Source organism: Aulostomus chinensis, chromosome 24 (genome assembly GCF_037954235.1).
Source record: "Aulostomus chinensis isolate RoL2024-O1b breed Wild chromosome 24, RoL_Achi_v1.0, whole genome shotgun sequence".
Lineage (NCBI taxonomy): Eukaryota > Metazoa > Chordata > Actinopteri > Syngnathiformes > Aulostomidae > Aulostomus > Aulostomus chinensis.
In genome coordinates this window covers 2,318,885-2,338,515 of record NC_141343.1, presented here as the reverse complement: position 1 = coordinate 2,338,515, position 19,631 = coordinate 2,318,885, and the positions used below count along the sequence as shown (strand labels likewise).

Here is a 19,631-nt window from a genome sequence, read left to right as displayed (position 1 = left end):
TTTACTTTACTAAGTTATTCTATGACATGCAGTGAGATAAGGAATAGAAAATATTGAATGATTAACTCTTAAACCCTAAAAAAATATACTTAAAAATTAACCTAAAAACTTATAAAATTTAACTTTAATTTCATGTTCACGTATCACTTATTTTGATGTGTGAACAGATGTTTTGGAGAATGAAACCTTAGTCACTGACAGAGGGATTAAAAGGATTTTGAAATACATGTCCCAGTGTCTAGATTTTAAAATTAATGCAGAATATTTAATTTATTAATTCTACAGTCTTTGCTTCTGCAATGGTTCTCATTCGTCCATTTACTGTGCTTTGTTATTCTATAAAAAGCAGTGCAATGAGGAATAAATGATATTGAATAATTAACTCGAAATTCCTTAAAAAAACTCTATAAAATATTTGTTTATATATTTTTTTGTTTGTGTAAACTTCTGACTTGGGGAGAAACAGAATTTTCATTTCATTTCCAGATATTTGTTTAAACGTATACTTCCTGCCATGTTTCTGGCCCCGCCCCCTGGAGGTAAGCCCCGCCCAAACCACCGGATGCTGCCGGGGATTCTTGATACCTATTGGCTATGACATTAGTTGTTTGTCTATGAACTCAGCTGCTACATATAAGCTGGGGAAGTGTCCTACTTCTTTGCTTCAACCTTGGTTGAACACTGCTGAGAGAGACAGAGACATTCTTTGCTATTTCTTCCTGTCCTCACCACCAAACTCTTTCTGAACAAGGTAAGTGGCTAACAAATTGACAAGCTTGTGCGAATCTTGGATCTCGTCCAATGTGTAGAGCTCCCTAAATGTTTGTGTGAAGAATTATTAGCATAGTGAAGCCATTCAAAGTATTTTTGGAGAGAAATATATATTTATTCTCTCTCCTACCAGCAAACAAGGAGACATATACCCAGAGACACCTGCTAAAGTCTCTTAGCTGTCGGTTAGCTTAGCACTGTGAATGCCAGTGCTGTTGTCGCGCCTTCAACAACAGTGGAAAAACAGCTTCTTCTTAAACGATGTTTTTCTTGCATTTATTAGGATTCCATTTTAGCGTCGTGTTCATGCATTTTATCATCAGACACAATGAGAGCTGTTTTACTTTGTGATTGGCCGAGCACCATCAAACTGAAAAAGCGCCCAGGAAAGCAAAACTTTGATCCTTTTCAAGAGGCTGAAAAGATTTAAGAAATGTAGGTATTGGAACTCTCTCCAACAACAGAGGCACCGACTGGTTTTGGAACAACTTTCCATCACCCATTGTGCTAACGCCAGCGCTAACGCTAACCTGCGCTAAGCTAACTAGCTAGTCTCTGCAGTTCCAGCTTCCTAAAGCGCTCACGGAAGGAGAAGCGCTTCTCTCTTGTTGGCTGGCAGCGGGAGGACAGATGCGAACTTCTGTAGAGTTCAATAATGGACAACACTGCTTGACTTCGTCTATCAACGGAGTCAATAACAGAGAAGAATGTATCGAGAACGCAAATATTAATGCAAGTTCATGCTGCTTGGGGTTCGTTCTGACTTTGGTGAGTGTGTTTGCTCTCCAATGTACCCCAGTGTTTGACGGTGTTCATATTATTGAATGAATACAAAGGGAATTCACCAAAATGGACAAGCATGTTGTGCCAGCAGGATGTTCTTTTTAAGCCTTCTAAATGCTATCAAACCCTACTTGGTCTCAGTAGATTACCAGGCCTACATTGCGCTGCCTTTGCGATGATGTGCCTCTTTTTTGCCGTTGGTTTGCTGGTGTGTGGCTCCCGGTGAGGCTCTGCAGGTTTCTTTAAAACAACCGTCTGTAATCAGGGATATTTTTTGCACAGACATGCAGGAGTGAGACTTGTTTATAGCATGTAGTCATTTGTGAATGAAGCAGCACTACAAGGTGATGATGAAGAATTTCAGAAGGAATGATATTAAAATGCAGGTTCATGAACATTGATTTGATTGAGGCGATTGTAACGTAGCTTCTTGTGGCTACTTGGTTTGGATCGAGTATGTGAAGGCATCAACAAGTTTTTTATGATTGCTTGAGTTATTTCATGTCTGGGCTTCTTTATCTAGATGCCTCGTGGCCGTGGCCATCGCTCTCGGGCTACAACCTGGTCAACTGTGACCTGGGAGCCACAGGAGCCCCGCTTCCACCATGATGCACGTATGTACCAGCGACTCCATGTAACATTGCTTTTATTGAAGGTGCCTCTTATACTCCATGTTTGTAGAAGGCCTGGTTTACCAAGAATGTCTACTAGTTAAATGTGTGTGTTTCCACTGGTTCATGATAGGCTACGGTACTGGCTTCCGGCACGCTGTCCAGAAATGGCCAGTTTCAGAGCTGACTGGGAAAAGCCACAAGCTGATCCTTCCAGTGGAGTCTCCACACCAGAAGGTAGCAGTGATGTGGAATTGAACTGAAATTCGTCCAAGTCAACATGATTTTGTATTTATTCTTCCAAGCAACTGGTTGTTTTGTTTCAGTTTGGACTGATCGTTGGAGACTCCCACCTGCGAGGAGTCGTGGACGGTTTCGTTAGGATGCCTGAGGGAAGACTGGCCTTCGGTGTGATGTCAACACCAGGGGCCAGCGCCGCTGAGCTGAGGACTGAGGTCCTCCACGCTGTGGTGCCCCGTTCACCCGAGGTCGTCTGCCTCCTGGCTCCTAGCAACAACTTGACGAGGAGCAGGACCATCAGCCAAGCAGGAGCAGACTTCGGCTTGCTCCTGACCTCCGTCTGCAGGCGCTGGAGGAATGTACGTAGATGGTTTTAACGTTTGTTTGTTTGTAGTCATTTCTTCTTGGGTGAAATGTGCTCGGTTGTACACTTTCAGACATACATAGAAAATATTTAAATGTGTATGATGAGCGGTTTGATTTCATCTGTTGTTTTGTAGGTCTTTGTTCTTGACTTCCCTCCACGTCTCAACACTGACGTGGCTCACCAGGAAGCTCTGCGCCAGGAGTTTCAGCACGTGGCTGCACGAATGGGTGAGTACGTTTGTAACAGTTGATGTGTTTATCCAAAAACACCTGCACGTTTCTAGAAAATCCGATTTACTGGTAGTTGATAGTTCACCGCCTTTTGCTGGTTACAGTTTGTGAAAGTTACATTTACACAGTTGCATTGTTTTTTGAAGCATCTCACAAAAACACATGATCAGCTTTTGCAGAACCAAAAGTGTCTCTAGGATCTGTCCAGGCATTTTAATAATTCGTGATTGTGATGTTTATTTAAGGTGTGAAGTACGTGCCTGTTGCTGAGCACTTCCCCCTGCAACGCCGTGAGCTGTGGTGCAGAGATGGCGTAAGTAAACCCCATGTGGTGGTGGCGGCAGGAAATGTGTGACATGCATCTCTTTGTAGTAGAAAGGAAAAGTTGATGTATTCAAAGTCCAGTGTTGATTTTGTGCATCAACGTTGAATGTGTTGTTTGTGAAGGTTCACCTGAGTGACAGCGATGGAATGAAGATCCTGATGAAGCTGCTGGTCTCATCTGCTCACCGGCAGCTGTAGACATCAAGCCAGCAGGATCCAGTCCCTCACAGACCCAGAGGTGATGGGTACAGCCCACCTCTGGGTGGAGAGAGGAGCACAGGAGGAGGCAGACTGGGACGGGACACGGAGAGTCCACGACCTCGGAGACCCAGAGGTCACTGGTGTTGGTGTGGCTGATGACGGGGACAGAGGAAGTCGGGACAGAGGACCTCCAGGTAGGAACTCCTAACTGAAGTGTGGATTTGATCGATGGACCGAGTGTCGGTTGTTTCCAATGATGTTTTTAATGAGATGAGGATGCTGGATGATGAGGGAATAAACTCAACCCTGTGTTGTCTTTCTCCTCCCTCGTCAAGCGTGAGAGCCCCCCACCTCCTCATCCCTCTCTTCTCCTCGGGTGGCAGCAAGATCTTGCGCGGGGGTGTGGTCAGGCAACGCCAGGGTCCTTCTGCCGATCCTCGGCCCTTTTCACTCATGAGACCGATGCAAGGAGACCAAGGTAGACCAGCCTTTATATCTGGGTGTAGCCTTGGTGGAGCAGGTCTCTTCAGGTAAGTAATGTTTAGCATGTTACTATGGCAACAAGCTAAACACACACATTCATATCACATGGCGACATTTTAGAAAATACACTTTATGGCCCTTCATCAAAAGAGCAGGACAAGAAGACAGACACATTTGTGTCCTGCATGAGAGACCAGCTCACTGCTAGTTAGCTTAGCACAATCAGGAGCAGATGCTGATAAATAGAACCTTTGACTTTTATTTCATCTTTTTACATGAAACCAGAAATGTTTCAACCACATTAAACCTTCAATAACTTAGTCCTCTAAAATCTTCTCCTTTAGCACTCCAGGGGTTCTTTTTTCCTTCATTGCAACAGCATATTTACATCCATGTTAATGACATCCAACAACAACACACACACCGTTCTATGTAGCTTGAACACACTTGTGAGTTCCTCCTGTACCACAGTAGACATTTGCATATTAACACCAAATGCTGTTGCTAATGAAGGTTTTCTTTCCCCAAATGTCATAAAAAAGCAAAAGACACTGGTAGAGGTGCTTCCATACAAGTGGAATGGGGTTCAACTCCCTGCGGTGTCCATGCTTACAAACATGGCATTATTTCCTCCATGCAGTAGTAAGATTTGTAACAAGCATTCATGTAGTTTTCATGTAACTTTAGAAATATGCCCATCTTATATAATTCGATGCTGCAAATACCTCCTGAAGCTTGGATTGCTTGGGTCTATTGGGTTCATACCTTTTATTTCTAGTCATCAACAAATGCTTTGTTTGGGATTTTTCTGGTACCAAATCACCGCCCAGTCAAGGAAGCAGTTTCAGCTCAGTGCCTGATTGGGAAGTTGAAATATTTCAGAGTTAGGACCCGAACACTGGGCAGTGTGGGGGCCCTACTGAAATCCAGGAAAGTATTCCTTTTTTCTTCAAAACAAATCTGATGTTTGGGGGCTTCAACAAAATAAAAAAAACTCATGAAATGTTGCGCCTCCAGGTGGTCTGGCAGTTACTTTACTAACTTTATACTTTAAAAGTCTTTCCCAGGGGCTTCATCCGATTCTCCTTCACTTTATTTGATCTTTATGTTAATTTCCTCTTCTTTATAGTCATGCCATATTCACAGATTTGAAGAGGTTTTATGTCACGAGACCTTGAGACTGCAATTCAATTCTAGATATCATCACTAAATAAGTCGACGACCAACCTCTTCTTTCACAATTTCATTATCCCTTTATTTTAAAGGAAATTTGAATGCTAAATAAATTGATTTCCCAAGTAGCTCCCATGTCGTGTGACCGACTGACTCTGAATCAGCACATCCATACACACACACACACACATATAGATATATATGGATATATATAAAAAGGAGGAGAAGGGAGCTGTCAAAATCCCGTATTAAATAAAGAAAACAACATCTGAAGGTGGTTTCACTCTGAACGTGTGGGAGGAAGGTATTCTCCCTGTTCCTGTGTGGGTTCTCTCTGGTACTCCAGCTTCCTCCCTCAGTCCAAAGACATCAAGAGGGGACGAGGCTGATTGATACTCTAAATTGACCGTAGGTGTGACTGTGGGGCTATGGGGGCTGCAGTTGTGTGGGGAATAGTGACCTGAAAACTTTAATAAAAATCACCCCAAACCAATTCAAAACTATAACAACCACCTTGGCTGATTTGCAACAAATGCTGGTTGAAGAATGGGATGCCGTCCTGGAGCAGTGTGTGAGCAGGCTGGCGACCAGCATGGGGAGGAGGTGCCAGGCTGTTGTGGTTGTGTTTGGTTCTTCCACACGCGACCGAGGCTCCTGTTCATGAAATGGATAAATTGTTCAAGTGCCAGTGCGTCTTGTTTCTTCGAACTTCAATCATCCAATCCACCAAACACCAAACAAGAGTCAGTGGCAAAATCAGCTGTTTGGCATCGGCACAATAGATTTGGTAACATTTTCATGAGGTGCAACCCACATCCTCAGCTCTGCTGCTCATCCCACAAATGCACGCTCCTTACAAATGTGGCACCATTTAAAATGGAAATAAACAGGCTTTCCAACGGTAAAGGACCGATTGCCAAGAAGCACTGTTACAACAAGGAAATAATCTACCAAACACAAATTTCCTTACTTTTTTGTGCTTAGTTGATTCAGTTTGAACCTAACAATGGCTAACAGCTCATGTCATCCCATCACTGACCCACGGTAACAGGAACTAATAAATCAATAATAGATATTAAATAAGGAGAAAAAAGGAGAATAAATGAAATGACTGAAATATTCTTTAATAAGGCAGACTCCATGACAGACTTTATATTGAAAAATAAAAACCATCGAAAAAAATAAAGGCAAAAGACGACCTCAAAACCTGTTTTCTTATATATTTTTAAAGAATAAAAGAGAAAAAGTTCTGTCAGTCAATAGGACCAAATTTTGGAGCTACATGGAGAAAAATGAATCGTGTTGAATGAGATATCTGCTCCAAAAACTATTTGTTATGGAATAATCTTTGCATCGTGTCAAGACCAGGTTGGAAACAGGACACGTGTGCAGGGTTCAGATGTATCCGCACCTGCTATCAGGGGGCTGGCTAGCTCTAGCGGCTAATTGTTTAGATCCATGGGTGTGGAGCTGCCGCAGGTCCAGTTCAACCTCGCTAAGCCTCACCTCCAGCGCTACAAAAAACGACATTTAACGCACTTATCAGTATCACGAAGGAGGCAGAGGAGTAACTAAACATGTCGCAAACTGAACAGGAGAAAGGAGAGGGAGAGGGAGTAGCCATCGTTAGCTTAGCATTCAGTATATCAGTTTTAAGTGAACATTTAATACCCAGGAATTCATTTTCCAGACACAAAGACACATTTTCAAACCCTGATCGTCACAGTCCAGACAGATTTCAAGTTCACATTGATTTAATTTGAGATACACAAAAATCCCAAACGCCCTCCTTCAAAGTTCCAGCGCAGAGTAATGAGTGCTCCTGGAGTGGGAGGTGGAGGCCGCTTCTGTTATGACCCATGGGCGGGTCTGCTTCTCTCATTCTCCCCCTGTAGGTGTGGTGGAGTGAGTGATTCATTACAGGTGCGGCGTCGGTTGCTGATTGGTCCGGTGGCTCTTGATGAGGAGGAAGATCTGGGCCAGCCGCATCTCCTCTCCTCCGTTCCAAACTCCCCGTGCATTTGCGTTCTGTGTTAAGTTCGACACGCAGCAGTAGGGGTGGGCTGCCATTTTCTTGATCACTGTTCCTCCTGTTTTGTCCCTAGGGAGGTAGGAGAGTTTCCTGTGTTTTGGTTTCCCTTTTTCTTTTGCAGGTCAATTCCCTTCCAGCTTAGTTGAGGTTTTGTTTATTATTTTGGCCTGGGCCCACCCCGAAGTCCATGTGGTTTTCTGGGTTAATTTGTGTCCATTCATTATTTTTAAATAAACCTTGTTGTTCATGGTAGAGCCGTATCCTTCAGTTTGTCAGGCTTGGGAATGGAGGAAGGTGTCCATTCATGTTGTGTTCTCCGTTCCCCCTTGACAGGATGTAACACTTCCAGTCGATGTCTATCTCTGAGCTGGTTCTGGGAGGGCGGCAGAGGGTGGAAGAGGTGGGGCAGCAATGGCGTTGACGGGGCGAGGCATTAAGTGATGAGGGGGACAGATAAATTGGACGTTTCCTCGAGGTGCCATAAGGTGTTGAAGGGCGGGTTGTTGTGGTGGATACCCAAAGTGGGGATTGTTAGGAGGGGGCACAACATTAAAATATGGGGCCCAGTGTGGAGGATGGATGTAGCCGAAGTTGGCTACATATAGAGGGTGAACCTGAGGAGGTGGTGGTGGAACACGATGAAGAGGAGGGTTGATGGGAGGAAGGGCGGTGGAGAATAAGGGCAGGGACTCGTTGACGGGGTGACCCTGGTTAAACGCGGGGGTCCTTGCCTCGGGTGGCGTCCCTGGTGTGTCCCTGGTGTTCGCCTGAGGAGGCCCTGGAAGTCAACAGTCACATATTAGACACAAGCACGTCTCTGTGCAGTTAAAGAGAAATACTGTCTGTGGAATTCATGTCTAGACACAGGACACGTCCACTCACCTGTCCTCTCTCCGTCAGCTTCTTTATGAGCTGCCATCTTCTTCTTCTTGGCAGCTTTTCCTGAACCCACATCACCATTGGGCCTTTTCCTCTTGTGCCCACGTTTAGGCTCAGCCTCAGTCTGGGTGCAGGATGTAGGTGGGCGGGAAGTTGTTGTCCTCTTCCTCTTCTGACCCTTTCCTTCCAGCACATCCTCACATGGCCTCTTCCTCTTTCGTGTAGACTGAGGCTGAACCTCAGAGGTGCAGCCTGTCGGGACCCCGAACCCAGACATCAATCGAAGGGATGTCATTGGACTGCAAGACAGGCAAAGACTGAGTCAGTTGCATGGTTATAACATACAAAAAGTAACTTCAGATGAGTGAGAGAACATGGACGAATGAGACGTTAAAGAATAAAATCCAGGTCTTGACTTACTAAACACTGATGTAATTATAGGGCTCCAGGTGGCACATAGAAATGAAAGGGTGCTCCAGCACCTCCCGTGGAGTGATCCTTGAGGCGGGGTTCTGCTGGAGCATCCGCTTCAGAAGATCGAAGAACATCAGGCGATCAGCCGTTTCTGCAGCCTGATCGCCAGGACGCTGGAACCTGATAGGGTTGAGCTGGAAGAAAAAACAATCAAGGTCAGGTGTGTCCTCAACCACCTCCAGAATCTTTGAGCCGCACCTCAGAAATACACTCAATACTTACAAAGCGCAGTTGATCGAGGGAGCTGAGCCGGTACATCCTGGTCTCCAGCGGTTGAGTCCCTGTGTCTGCCTGGTACATATATGGTTCCTGAGGAGAAAATTAACACACAAATGCTTAGCAACTCTTTTTAAGACTTTTTCTACAACCTCACAAAGTAGCTCAGTTAGATATCTGCTGTCAAAGTCCTACCTTTAATTTCCAGATCCCGTCACAGTCTTTGAAAAAGAAGTAGTGTGTAAGCAGGCCAGACTCCAGCATATCTTGGGGGAAAGGACCCTGCATGTCCATCATGTACCTGAGCTGAAGGTGCAACACAAGGTGAAGTCACAATGACAGTTCACACGGAGGACTTTAAACCCAATCCCTAACGACAGTTTCTCCATGAACCAAATATTTCTACTTGAAACTACAGGCAACAAAAAGAGTACCCACACTAGTAGAACTTAGGTGGAACCTACCAAGTCATAGGGATTCGTTGCTGGGTACAGCAGGTCCTTGCTGAATAAAGCAGCAGCGATGCAGCCCACGGCCCACATATCGATGGCTTCGTTACAAGGAAGCCCCAGCAGCATCTCAGGTGAACTGACGGAGGATGAAAATGGAAGGTCACTTTAGCCAAGAAACTACCTGCATGATTGGGTTATGATCATTTCCTGTTACAATGAAGTCTTGGTAAAACAGATTATTCATCCTGACCCCAGTGAGCCACCACCTGGGCTCTGGGCTCAAATGTTTTCTGTTCTGTTGAGCATTGTCGTTCCAGTTGTTGCTTTATTTGTTCCAGTTCTGATGGATAAGACTGAGACCACCATTATGAGCCACTCAGACATGGATATGGTTGCAGTTACTCACTAGTACGGGAGGGTCCCAAACATGGAGCCCAGCTCCACAGCGGCGACTCTTTTGGCCAGACCAAAGTCAATGATCTTAAGCTTAAATGGCTGCTGCTGGTGGTTGACCAGCATGACATTTTCCAATTTAAGGTCGGCGTGTACGATCCCCGCCGCCTTCAGATGCAGCAGTCCAGTAGCAAGCTGCAAGGGTCACAAACCAAAAAAACATTAGTTTGATGACAATGTCAACGGTAGTCCTTTGGTGCCCATTTTCTATGAGTGCAGACAGGAACGAGGTAGAACGTACCTGTTTGATGATGGGCCTGATCTCTAGGAGACTGAGAGGTCGGCCTCTCGTCTCCTCCAAGAGGTCAAACAGGGTTTTCTCCAAGAACTCAAACTCAAGACAGAAATGTCCTCTGTGAGTAAAGGACTGCTCCCAGTGGACAAAGAGGTCGGTATTGGCCAGCTTCTTCATCTTCTTTAGCAAGGCCACCTGGAGAAAGAGGAAAGTAAGATTTTATTGCCTTGAGATTGTCACAGTGGATTTTGTAAATTGAGACAGTAAAATGTGCAGCAGTACTATCACAATGGAAGTACCACTCAAATAACGCAGTATCAACTATCCTACCTCCACCTTGCCATCCTCTTTTTTCATGGTTTTGACAGCCACGACTCTCTCGTTACCGCTCTTGTCAGTCCTCTTACATTTGAGGACTTTCCCGAAGCCACCCTCACCAAGGACGGACAGCACCTCATAGTTTGTGGATTTGGAAACAAAACTGCTTCCAGGGAGGAAAGATTTGGCTTTCCTGGTGGCCATTTATCTCACCTATTTACCACACAATTAGGCTCTTTATTTGGAATCAAGTGTGAATGTGTTGAGGGTCACGGTGCCCAATTGAATTCACTGATTGTTTCAGTGTCTTTCAAAAGTCCTGAGGTTGTCCTTGTGATGAGGGGTTTGGCTAAAGCTCAGCAAGGGTGTCTTTAAACATTTGATGGACTTCATGTGTCATTCTGACATCATCGTATTGGATCACACTGAGATGGCAGGACTGGAAGATCACTGTCAGGGTTTGAAGATCACAGTCAAGATTTCAAGATGACTGCCAGGACTGGAAGATCACTGTCAGGGTTTGAAGATCACAGTCAAGATTTCAAGATGACTGCCAGGACTGGAAGATCACTGTCAGGACAGGAAGATCACAGTCAAGATTTCAAGATGACTGCCAGGACTGGAAGATCACAGTCAGGACAGGAAGATCACAGTCAGGATTCAGAGGTGACAGCCAGATGAGTTTTCGATTTATTTTGTAGAGCAACAGCTTTTGTGAGATTCATGAGAGACAAAAGAACAAATGGGTTTCTTCGCATTTTGTGTGCACATCTCCATAAAGACAATGGCCCCCGCTCCCTAAACGCAGAACACGAGCTGTGTAGGGCCTCATCTTCCATGGGGGGACCCATGCGCTACAGTGAGGCACACGTACAGCACCAAATCACCCCGAGGAAGGAGAGAAGAGACCTGTAATGTGACCCCGCATGCGTCAATGCAATGATTGACAGCACTCAGCATCTGACCAGTCAGAGAGGTGGGCACTTCCAGAGCTGCAGGTAGCAGATGAGGAGTGGTAGCCTTTCGACGTGTCCAAAAGACATCATGAGTTAGGAGCAAGCCAGAGGAAGGAAAAGACAAAACAAGAGGAAGCTCTTGCTTCACTTGAAGGTGGGTTTGTTGTTGAAATAAAACTTTGTGGCACAAACACCTGAGCTGCTGCTCATGAGGTGGGAGGCCCCGTCTCCAGTCTCTGTCTAGACAGGAGAATTATTTTTTTCCAGCGGCCCTGTTTCATTTTTATTGAATGTCTTGTAACGCCCTATGCATTCACCTCTGACAAAAAAGAGTAGTAAAACGACCTTTTGGAGGTTGTATATTGAGAGGCTATCAACTTTAGCCAAGTCTATAGCCTATCAGCATCAGTTTTGGACTTTTATATGGGGGTACATTGTCAAATAAACGTGGTGTTCTTCAGTTGAAAATGATGGCTGGAGTCACAGACGGCTGTTTAGCGGTGCATTTATTTACAGGGGACAGGACAAATACAACAATAACGATAAAGAGGGAAAAAACCCTGTTTAAACTGCACTTCCACTCTGTGCAGATGCATGCAAGCATTACTCTCTCTTACTCCCTCGAGAGTGGAGTTGGTTGGGGCCTTATATAGCTGACGCTCCTCCCCAGCTCAACCAACTACCAGTTAACACATAAACTGACCTTAATTCTCAATACATATTTTTGTAAAAGGCCCCACAAAACAAATACATTGAATTAAATAAAATCCCCCATCAAACACTTCACAATCAATGATAACCACACAGAAATACTCAGCAATGTCAACCCCCAATGGCACGACCCTGCCCAACCAGAAGCTGCCGCCACTATAAAAGACGACCCACTTCAGCTGCGCTGGTTTGCCCTCGGAGCAGAGAGGGAGAGAACCACAAACCTAACCAAACATGGGTAAACTGAATAAACATTCTTGCTGACTAGTGATGGGTAGATGAGGCGTCATGAAGCGTCTCCACACATTGGCAAACTCTGCTGATCCTGTGTTGATCCTGTGTCACTGAATACTGACACCTGCTGGACCTTAAAAATCCCTACAGGCAACCAAGCTGACAGACTCAACTGACACTGATTTGATGACCTCGTATATTCAATAAGTCATTGTATTTTATATTGTCTTATTTCATGTCTTCATTCAAATATCTTTGATATTTTTAGATACGGTCAATAAATCATGTGAATATGTATCATAACGTGAAAATCTCAGTCAACGTGTTGTGAATGAGGATGCTTGTGGACTGGGATTTTTTTTTTTTTACAAATTTTATGAAAAAAATAAACTTTTTCCAAAATTTTGAAATTGAGTCTGTTAGGCTTTTTTGATCCAACCTCTCCAGCTGTAGAAAACACCTGCTCACACGGCACAGATGAGGCTGGAGGGCAGAGAAATTGTCAGGAAAGCTGGTAGAGGTTTGGATAGATTGTCTTTTGGTTGTCCCAGAATCTCAGGATCCTGGGACCTGGCAATATCGCCCTCTGCCAGGTATCTCTGCACCTCCTGGATGGCATCAGCTGCGGCACTTTTGGTCTGCCTGCCCACTTCGATGTCCCAATGTTGCCAAAGGTTATCTAAAAAACAAGCTGGCATTTTAGTACAAGATTTCCAAACAACAACAAACAAATAATGCTCAATAACATGCCTGAAGTGGGTGCAGACAGCTGTTGTGAAGACAGTCCCGGCTGGGGCTCATTTGTGCGTCCGATTAGACGCACATTCTGACCGCAGTCTCCTGACGGCCTCATTGCACTTGGAGGAACTGAGGAACCTGAGTGATTTAAATCTGGGGTCTAGAAGTGTTGCTAGGGGCAACACTCTTAATGACTCCAGACTGGAAGCAGTGGCTGTGACTCCAGGCTTCAGGTGTTCATGAAGGTGTGTGGCTGCCTGTGTGTGCAAGGTTGAAGCATTACGCTCTAGTGCAGGATAGAGCATTTTCATCATCGGGATGACCTTTGACCCCGACACTCGCCTCTCTTCAGACAACTCCACTGTAGCTTGATGGAAAGGAGCAAGCACAAGAAGTGTTTCTCCCATGATGGTACACTCATCAGCTGTAAGTGGAGTCCAGTCTGTTTGTAGAGAGGCCACAGACACCCCCACTGGTTCCCTCTCATCATGCAGCCTTGACAGCATTTCATACGTGCTGTTCCAGCGTGTTGGCACCTCATTGATGAGTTTCAGGGTCGGTCGTCCCATCTGTTGCTGCACTTGAGCGAGCTCGTCCTTGGCTGTAGTGCTTGATCTGGAGGAGGTGACAATGTGCCTCGCTTTGTGTCTGATGGATGCAAGTGTGGGGATGTTACGCACCAGTCTAGGGGTTTGGTGAGTGTAACATAAATGAGCCGACAACCGGTTTAGATGCAGGCAAAAGGTGAGTTTTGTTTATTATTATTCACCTCACAATAATACACAAGCACAGATTTAAAACAGCAGGACTTGAGGGTGAACCCAGGCCAACACAACAAACTCTCTCCCCAAAAGAAATCTAACTAAAACCTAAGCGAACAAAAAGAAACAGAAATGCAATCAACTAAACCCAACCCTCTTCTCAAAGAAAAAAACAAAAAACAGACCACAAATGGCAGTTCACCCCTACGCGTCGCTGTAACGTGCTGTGTAAAGTGAAGTGGTAGGCTAATATGTACAAGTGCTTGTTCACGTGACAAAGTGAAAGGCCGTCGGCCACCGATCAAAGACCAAACCGCACCAGTGGCTGCCGATCACACCACACGAAGCCTCACAACCATGTCACACACCAAAGGCTCACCACTCTCCAACCTGAAACAAATGAAAAGGCCGGGATACAGAGCGCACAGGCAGGTCAGGCGACGGAGCGATGGGACACGTCTGCTGTCAAAAAGAGTCCCTGACAGACTGACAGTTCCAGGTTTAAAAGAAGACCACACCCCGCAGCAGCCAATCCGCCTCGACCACTCAGGAAACCACCAATGAGCGGAGAGCAGCACCTGACAAAGATTCTCAGAGAGAGGTCGTACTCTCACATAAGAAAAAAACAGTACAGTTTAAGAGAAGCTCCCAATATATACAGATTACGGCCGCAGCCGTAACAGGGGATCTGATCACATGATTTTCTAACAATAAATGGAGACTATGTGCAATACAAATTGAGAGCTGAATTTGGAGCTGTCTAGTGGATGCAATCAGGTTTGGTGCTGCTTCAGTCACAAGACACTTTACTTGATTGGTTATGGCCCAGTCCTCCATCATGCCCCTTTTGACTTGGGCCAAATTGTCAGCAGTGTGACTTTGTGGAAAGTATTGCACTCCCAACACAGATGTACACAACTGCTAATTCTCATTAAAGCAGTGACAGGTCAGAGCCCAGGAAGCCTCCATGTTCACGGATGTCCACATGTCAGCTGTTATACTCACTGCCACAGATTGCTGGACTTCCATTTTCACTCCTTCCCGTTCCTCCTCATCCTTTTTGGCCACCATTTGTTTGACGGTCTGAAAATTACACCAAGTCAAACCAAAAGCAAATCAATATATTTAAAATTAAAGATTAAATCAACTGGATATATCAACTGCTACTTTCCACAGAAAACCTTTCTGGTTGGCAAAACATGAGGGCTCAGGGACCTGAAGCAGTTCCCTGAACCCTTCACTCTCAACAGTGCTGAGGGGCTGGCAGTCCTTCAGGATGAAATTCAGCAGAGCCTCATCCAGCATCTGCTTCCTGGAAGCTTGATGGTTCAAAATGAAGAATCAATTCATAGGAATTAATTATCAATAAAGCAACTGTGAGTGAGTTGTAGAGTGGCTGTAGACCTGAGTTGATCCTGGGTGGATCTGGGCCTTCATTCTCATGCCTGGCCCTATCATGCCTCAGCATTGAAGAGGTGCTCCTGTTTAAATAGGAGAGTTCTGTCGAACAAATGCGACACTGAACCTGGAGAAAACAACATGAACAGTAAACTAAGAGTCCATTTGAATATAGATCAAGTGGAAACTCTGAGAGGAACAGGATGAAACAACAAGGATATTAAAACAAACACCTTATTTTTTGATGTGAGATCAAAATGGTCCCACACGGCGGAAACCTCTCTCTTGGCTTGAGGCTGCGCCATCATTCTTGGTGAATTGAACGATGATCAGATCAGAGATTCTTTTGGCCGATACATCCCATTGACAGATGCGCTTCCTTATAAACAGTTTGGTGCCTCAGTATCAGTTCCAAACAGTGCCAGCATCGGTCACGTGACTTTCTTAAAGCGATACGCGCACCGACACGTGGTTTTGCTCTATGAGCTCAACGCATGCGCCGACGCATCGGTGTTGCCGGTCCCATCACTATTGCTGACTCATGTGTGTGTGTGTTATATTATTGTAGGGAAAGGATATGAAATATGTAGAAATGTCCAGCGGGGTGCGAGCACTCACCACATAAGTGGAGGGGAAGCATGTATTTGTGAGTGAACCGCTTCAATGTGACCAGGCCTTTGTCACATACATGTCGCCATCCGCTGGTGAATTTAATTCATAACAGTCAGTTCTTGAGGAGATGGAGAAATACTGAGGAAGTCTATGACATGCTTTTGTTTGTGTTGAAAGTTTCAAATATCAGTCTGTTCCATCCTGAAAGGAGTGTGTTTTCTTAGGACTGTAGACCCGACATCATGACAAGTTTGGATTGAGTTTACTTTGTTTGGCCAAAGCCAAAATACCGCATCTACAGGAGGCCGACATTTGTTTTTGCCAATAAAGGTCAAGTTAAATGACATGTATGGTCATTTTGTACCTATAATAAATTTAGATGGGGAGAAGGGTGTGTGTGTGTTTGTGTGTGTGTGTGTGTGTGTGTTGGGGGGGGGGGCAGTCTTCCAAATAAAATTTCACGTTTGGCCCCAATTTGGTCCAGGGCGGCCCTGACGTTGACAAATCAAAGATTCCATGTCATGATTATAGATTAATATGCATCACTCATTACATCATCACTGCCCTGAGTTGCCTCATCAAGTTGTGATGACGGCTGCCAGGACGTGATGTTCATGTGTTGTTGAGCTCCATTCCTATCAAAGTCCATTGAGGAATCTGGTTCATAATAAACTCTCGAGTCCACCTGGTCACTGAGAACATAAACATCCTGACAGTGCGCTCTGCAGCGGGGCGTCAGGGCCTCCACCAGCAAGGTGTCCTGAGTCCCTTGTGGAAGGTGGAGCCCAGGTGTTGGAGGATGACTGCGAGATGATCAAGAGGAAGAGTGGCACTTTTGAATGTGAGGAGATGGGACAGAAGGGCAGCTGGCAAGCAGTGGTTGGATGAATGAGACGCACTGGGAGGCCAAAGGACAGAAAAGAGGCCTGACTGAAGGGAGGGACTGTGATTGGACCGGCTCAGTCTCAACGTTGAACTACAGGAAACTTCAGTTCCTCAATCGTTTTTACATCTGTGAAATGACATTGACTGGTGATAAGATCAGATCTGATGCCAGGAGTTTTTGAATGGAGTCAGAACAATCAGAGCTGGTGTGGCACCATTTGAAAAGGGAAATAAACAGGCTTTCCAACAGTATTGGACTTGTTGCCAAGAAGCACTGTTACAACAAGGAAATAATCTACCAAACACAAATGTCCATACTTCTTTGTGCTGAGTTGATTTAGTTTGAAGCTAACAATGGCTAACAGCTCATGTCGTCCCATCACTGACCCACGGTAACAGGGTGATTTCCAGATAGGGACAGGGTCAGGGGAATAGTTTGGTGAGTTACTCAGGTTAATGGCTCACCATCAAGGGCGAACACATCCTTCGGCTCAGACCGTTCTATGACAGGAATGTTAGCTTGTGTCACAACATTGGCGTCAATAAAATTGTCCTCGGCCCCGCAGTCAATAAGAACTTGGAGAGGTAGAGTGTCATGTGACCATTGTAGCATACCTTGAATCTGGATGCATTTGAAAGGATCTGGAGGATTGGAAGTCTGGCTCACCAGCGCCCTCCTGTCAGCTGATGAGCCTGTCCTTTTGGCAAGGCAGGACACTTGGCGAGAAAATGGCCCTCCTGGTCACAATAGATGCACAACCCCAGTCTGAGACAACTTTGACACTCCGCAGCAGTAAGCTTCATTCGTCCTATCTGCATGGGCTCCCCCTGGTTTGAGGACGAAGGTGGAGAGGAAACAGCTGTACGGTCGCCAGTGGGATCCAGAAGAGACGAGTGGCGAGCCATGATTGTTCTCTGGTGGAGGGAAAAGGAATTTGGGCTCTCTGCCTACCGACTCTCTCCCTCTGCCTTCCCCGTAACGGTTATCCAGGCGAACAGCTCAGCCAATCAACTCCTCTGAACAGGTAGTTTTGTCTCTGGCTGCTACTTCATCCTTAATCTCGTCAGATAACCCTTTCAAAAATACTCCCTGCAAGGCCACTTGATCCCAGCCATACAGCGGCTAAAATGAGAGTTCTTTCCCTGAAGGAGAGAGAAGAGCTGGCTACTGGCCTCTTTACCTCAGACTGGGGGTCAAAAACCTTGTACATTTGAGGAGGAACAAGCCTGAAAATCTGAACAAAGAGGGATTATTGACAGAGACAACTAAAGCCCAGGTGGAAGCTTCTCTCTCATCAAACTCATGACAAATGCTGCTTTAGCTTGATCAGTAGCATACGTGTGAGACTGCTGTCTAAACACCAATGAACACTGGTGTAAAAATTGTCTGCATGTCCCTAAATCACCTGAGTACCTAGCAGGAGTAGGGATGAAAGGTTCCCGGGCCGATGGAGGAGGAGCCGCAGGTGGTGTGGCAGCTGTAGGAGGAGACGTGAGAAAGCTGAGTCATCACGTTCACCATGCGGCTGTCGAGCTGCGTCACACTGGTAGACAGTTGCTGAAGAGACTCCATCAGCTTCCGAAGAGACGACTCATGCTGGCCAATTAAGGCACCTTGAGTAGACAATGCTTGTTTAAAATGTTCCGTCTCCGCTGGGTCCATTTTGTGGCCAGATAATTCTGTTAAGGTTTGTTTCAAAACGAATAGCTGGACCAGCAATTAAATGAAGGAGATGTCTTTTACATGACATTGTTCTCTTTTGTCTGTAAATATGTACATATGTGAACACGTATATTCATGAGCTTGTGGTGGTGTGGCCCGGATTGAGGTGATCGTCCAGTGGAGCAGTGACAAGACAGGAGGCTTAGGAACTCAAATACCAAAGCTTACATTCTCGTTTATTCATGCATGAGAGAGAAGTTCCAACCCACTCATGGAGCATCAGACGTCCTCTGTTGTTCTGAGAAACTGTCAGGTATTTATACATCTCTTCACATTCACTGGGGAGGGGGCATGCAGACTGGGGTCAAACACAGGTGAGGACCAAAAGTTGAAAAGAGTCCCTGGCCACTTGTGAGGTGGTTAGACAGGCTGGAGCCAAATGGTTCCTGTCACTCCGCGGTGAGGTTGTGGGTGTTTGTCTCTTCACTTCCTGTTTTATTGTGAAAGATTGACTCTCCTCTCGTTTCAGGTCACTTGCCCTTCCTCCTGTGCCAGTCTGATTGTCTGCCCGGCCCTGATTGTTTCCACCTGTGTCTCCTTACCTTGTGTTGAAATGGTCTTTGGTTGCGTCCGAATTGCCAAGCAGCAACCTACATCCTACTGCTACAACCTACATCCATCGTCATCTTCCACTTATTCCTTACTAGTAAGGGTCGCGGGGGGGCTGGAGCCTATCCGAGCATCTACGGGCGAGAGGCGGGGTTCACCCTGGACAGGTCACCAGTCCATCGCAGGGCCAACATCCAGAGACGAACAACCATTCATACTTACGATCAATTTAGAGTATCAATCAGCCCCGTCCCCAAATTGATGTCTTTGGACGGTGGGAGGAAGCCGGAGTACCAGAGAGAACGCATGCAGGAACAGGGAGAACATGGAGACTCCACACAGAAAGATCCCGTGCCCGAGCAGGGACTCGAACCTGGAACCTTCTTGCTGTGAGGCCACAGTGCTGACCACTGCCCTCTCTAGCCTTCTTCTACAACCTAAACACGGCGGCACCATTCAGACACCCTAAGATTGGTGGTGAAGCACGACCTCTGCTGGCAGAGCACTGACACCGCAATTAGGTAGACAGCACCAACGAAAGCCCCACCTGCTGGCCTGATTTTGTACTGCACTCCACTCTGAACACCCCTTTAACTCATTCTCGATTATTAAGCACATTAATGCACCTGTAAAGGTGTGTTCACACCGCGTCACGTTTGGTGTGAACACACCTTTACACCTTTAGTCTAGATTTTTGATAAGTTTGCAGCCCTTTGCTTTCCTCTGCTTGGAGTGATTTTTTTTGTTGGTTAACTTTCATAGTTTTAGGCCTCCAGTTTTCAAGAGTGTTCTTGTTATTAGTGAGTTTCCTTTATTCTGGTT

At 45.7% G+C, this 19,631-nt stretch overlaps 1 protein-coding gene across 1 annotated transcript; it reads right to left on the bottom strand.

Annotated features, from left to right (window-relative positions):
- Positions 1-6,537: 6,537 nt before the first annotated feature.
- Positions 6,538-10,699, bottom strand: LOC147238368 (homeodomain-interacting protein kinase 2-like). The gene is made up of 9 exons (XM_086197257.1): positions 10,255-10,699; positions 9,931-10,119; positions 9,643-9,824; positions 9,249-9,372; positions 8,980-9,090; positions 8,791-8,877; positions 8,515-8,702; positions 8,098-8,393; positions 6,538-7,993 (listed from the first exon to the last, which is right to left on the bottom strand). The coding sequence occupies exons 1-9, from the start codon at positions 10,444-10,446 to the stop codon at positions 7,572-7,574; spliced, it is 1,791 nt and encodes a 596-aa protein (XP_086053383.1). The 5' UTR covers positions 10,447-10,699; the 3' UTR covers positions 6,538-7,571.
- Between the last annotated feature and the right edge of the window lie 8,932 nt (positions 10,700-19,631).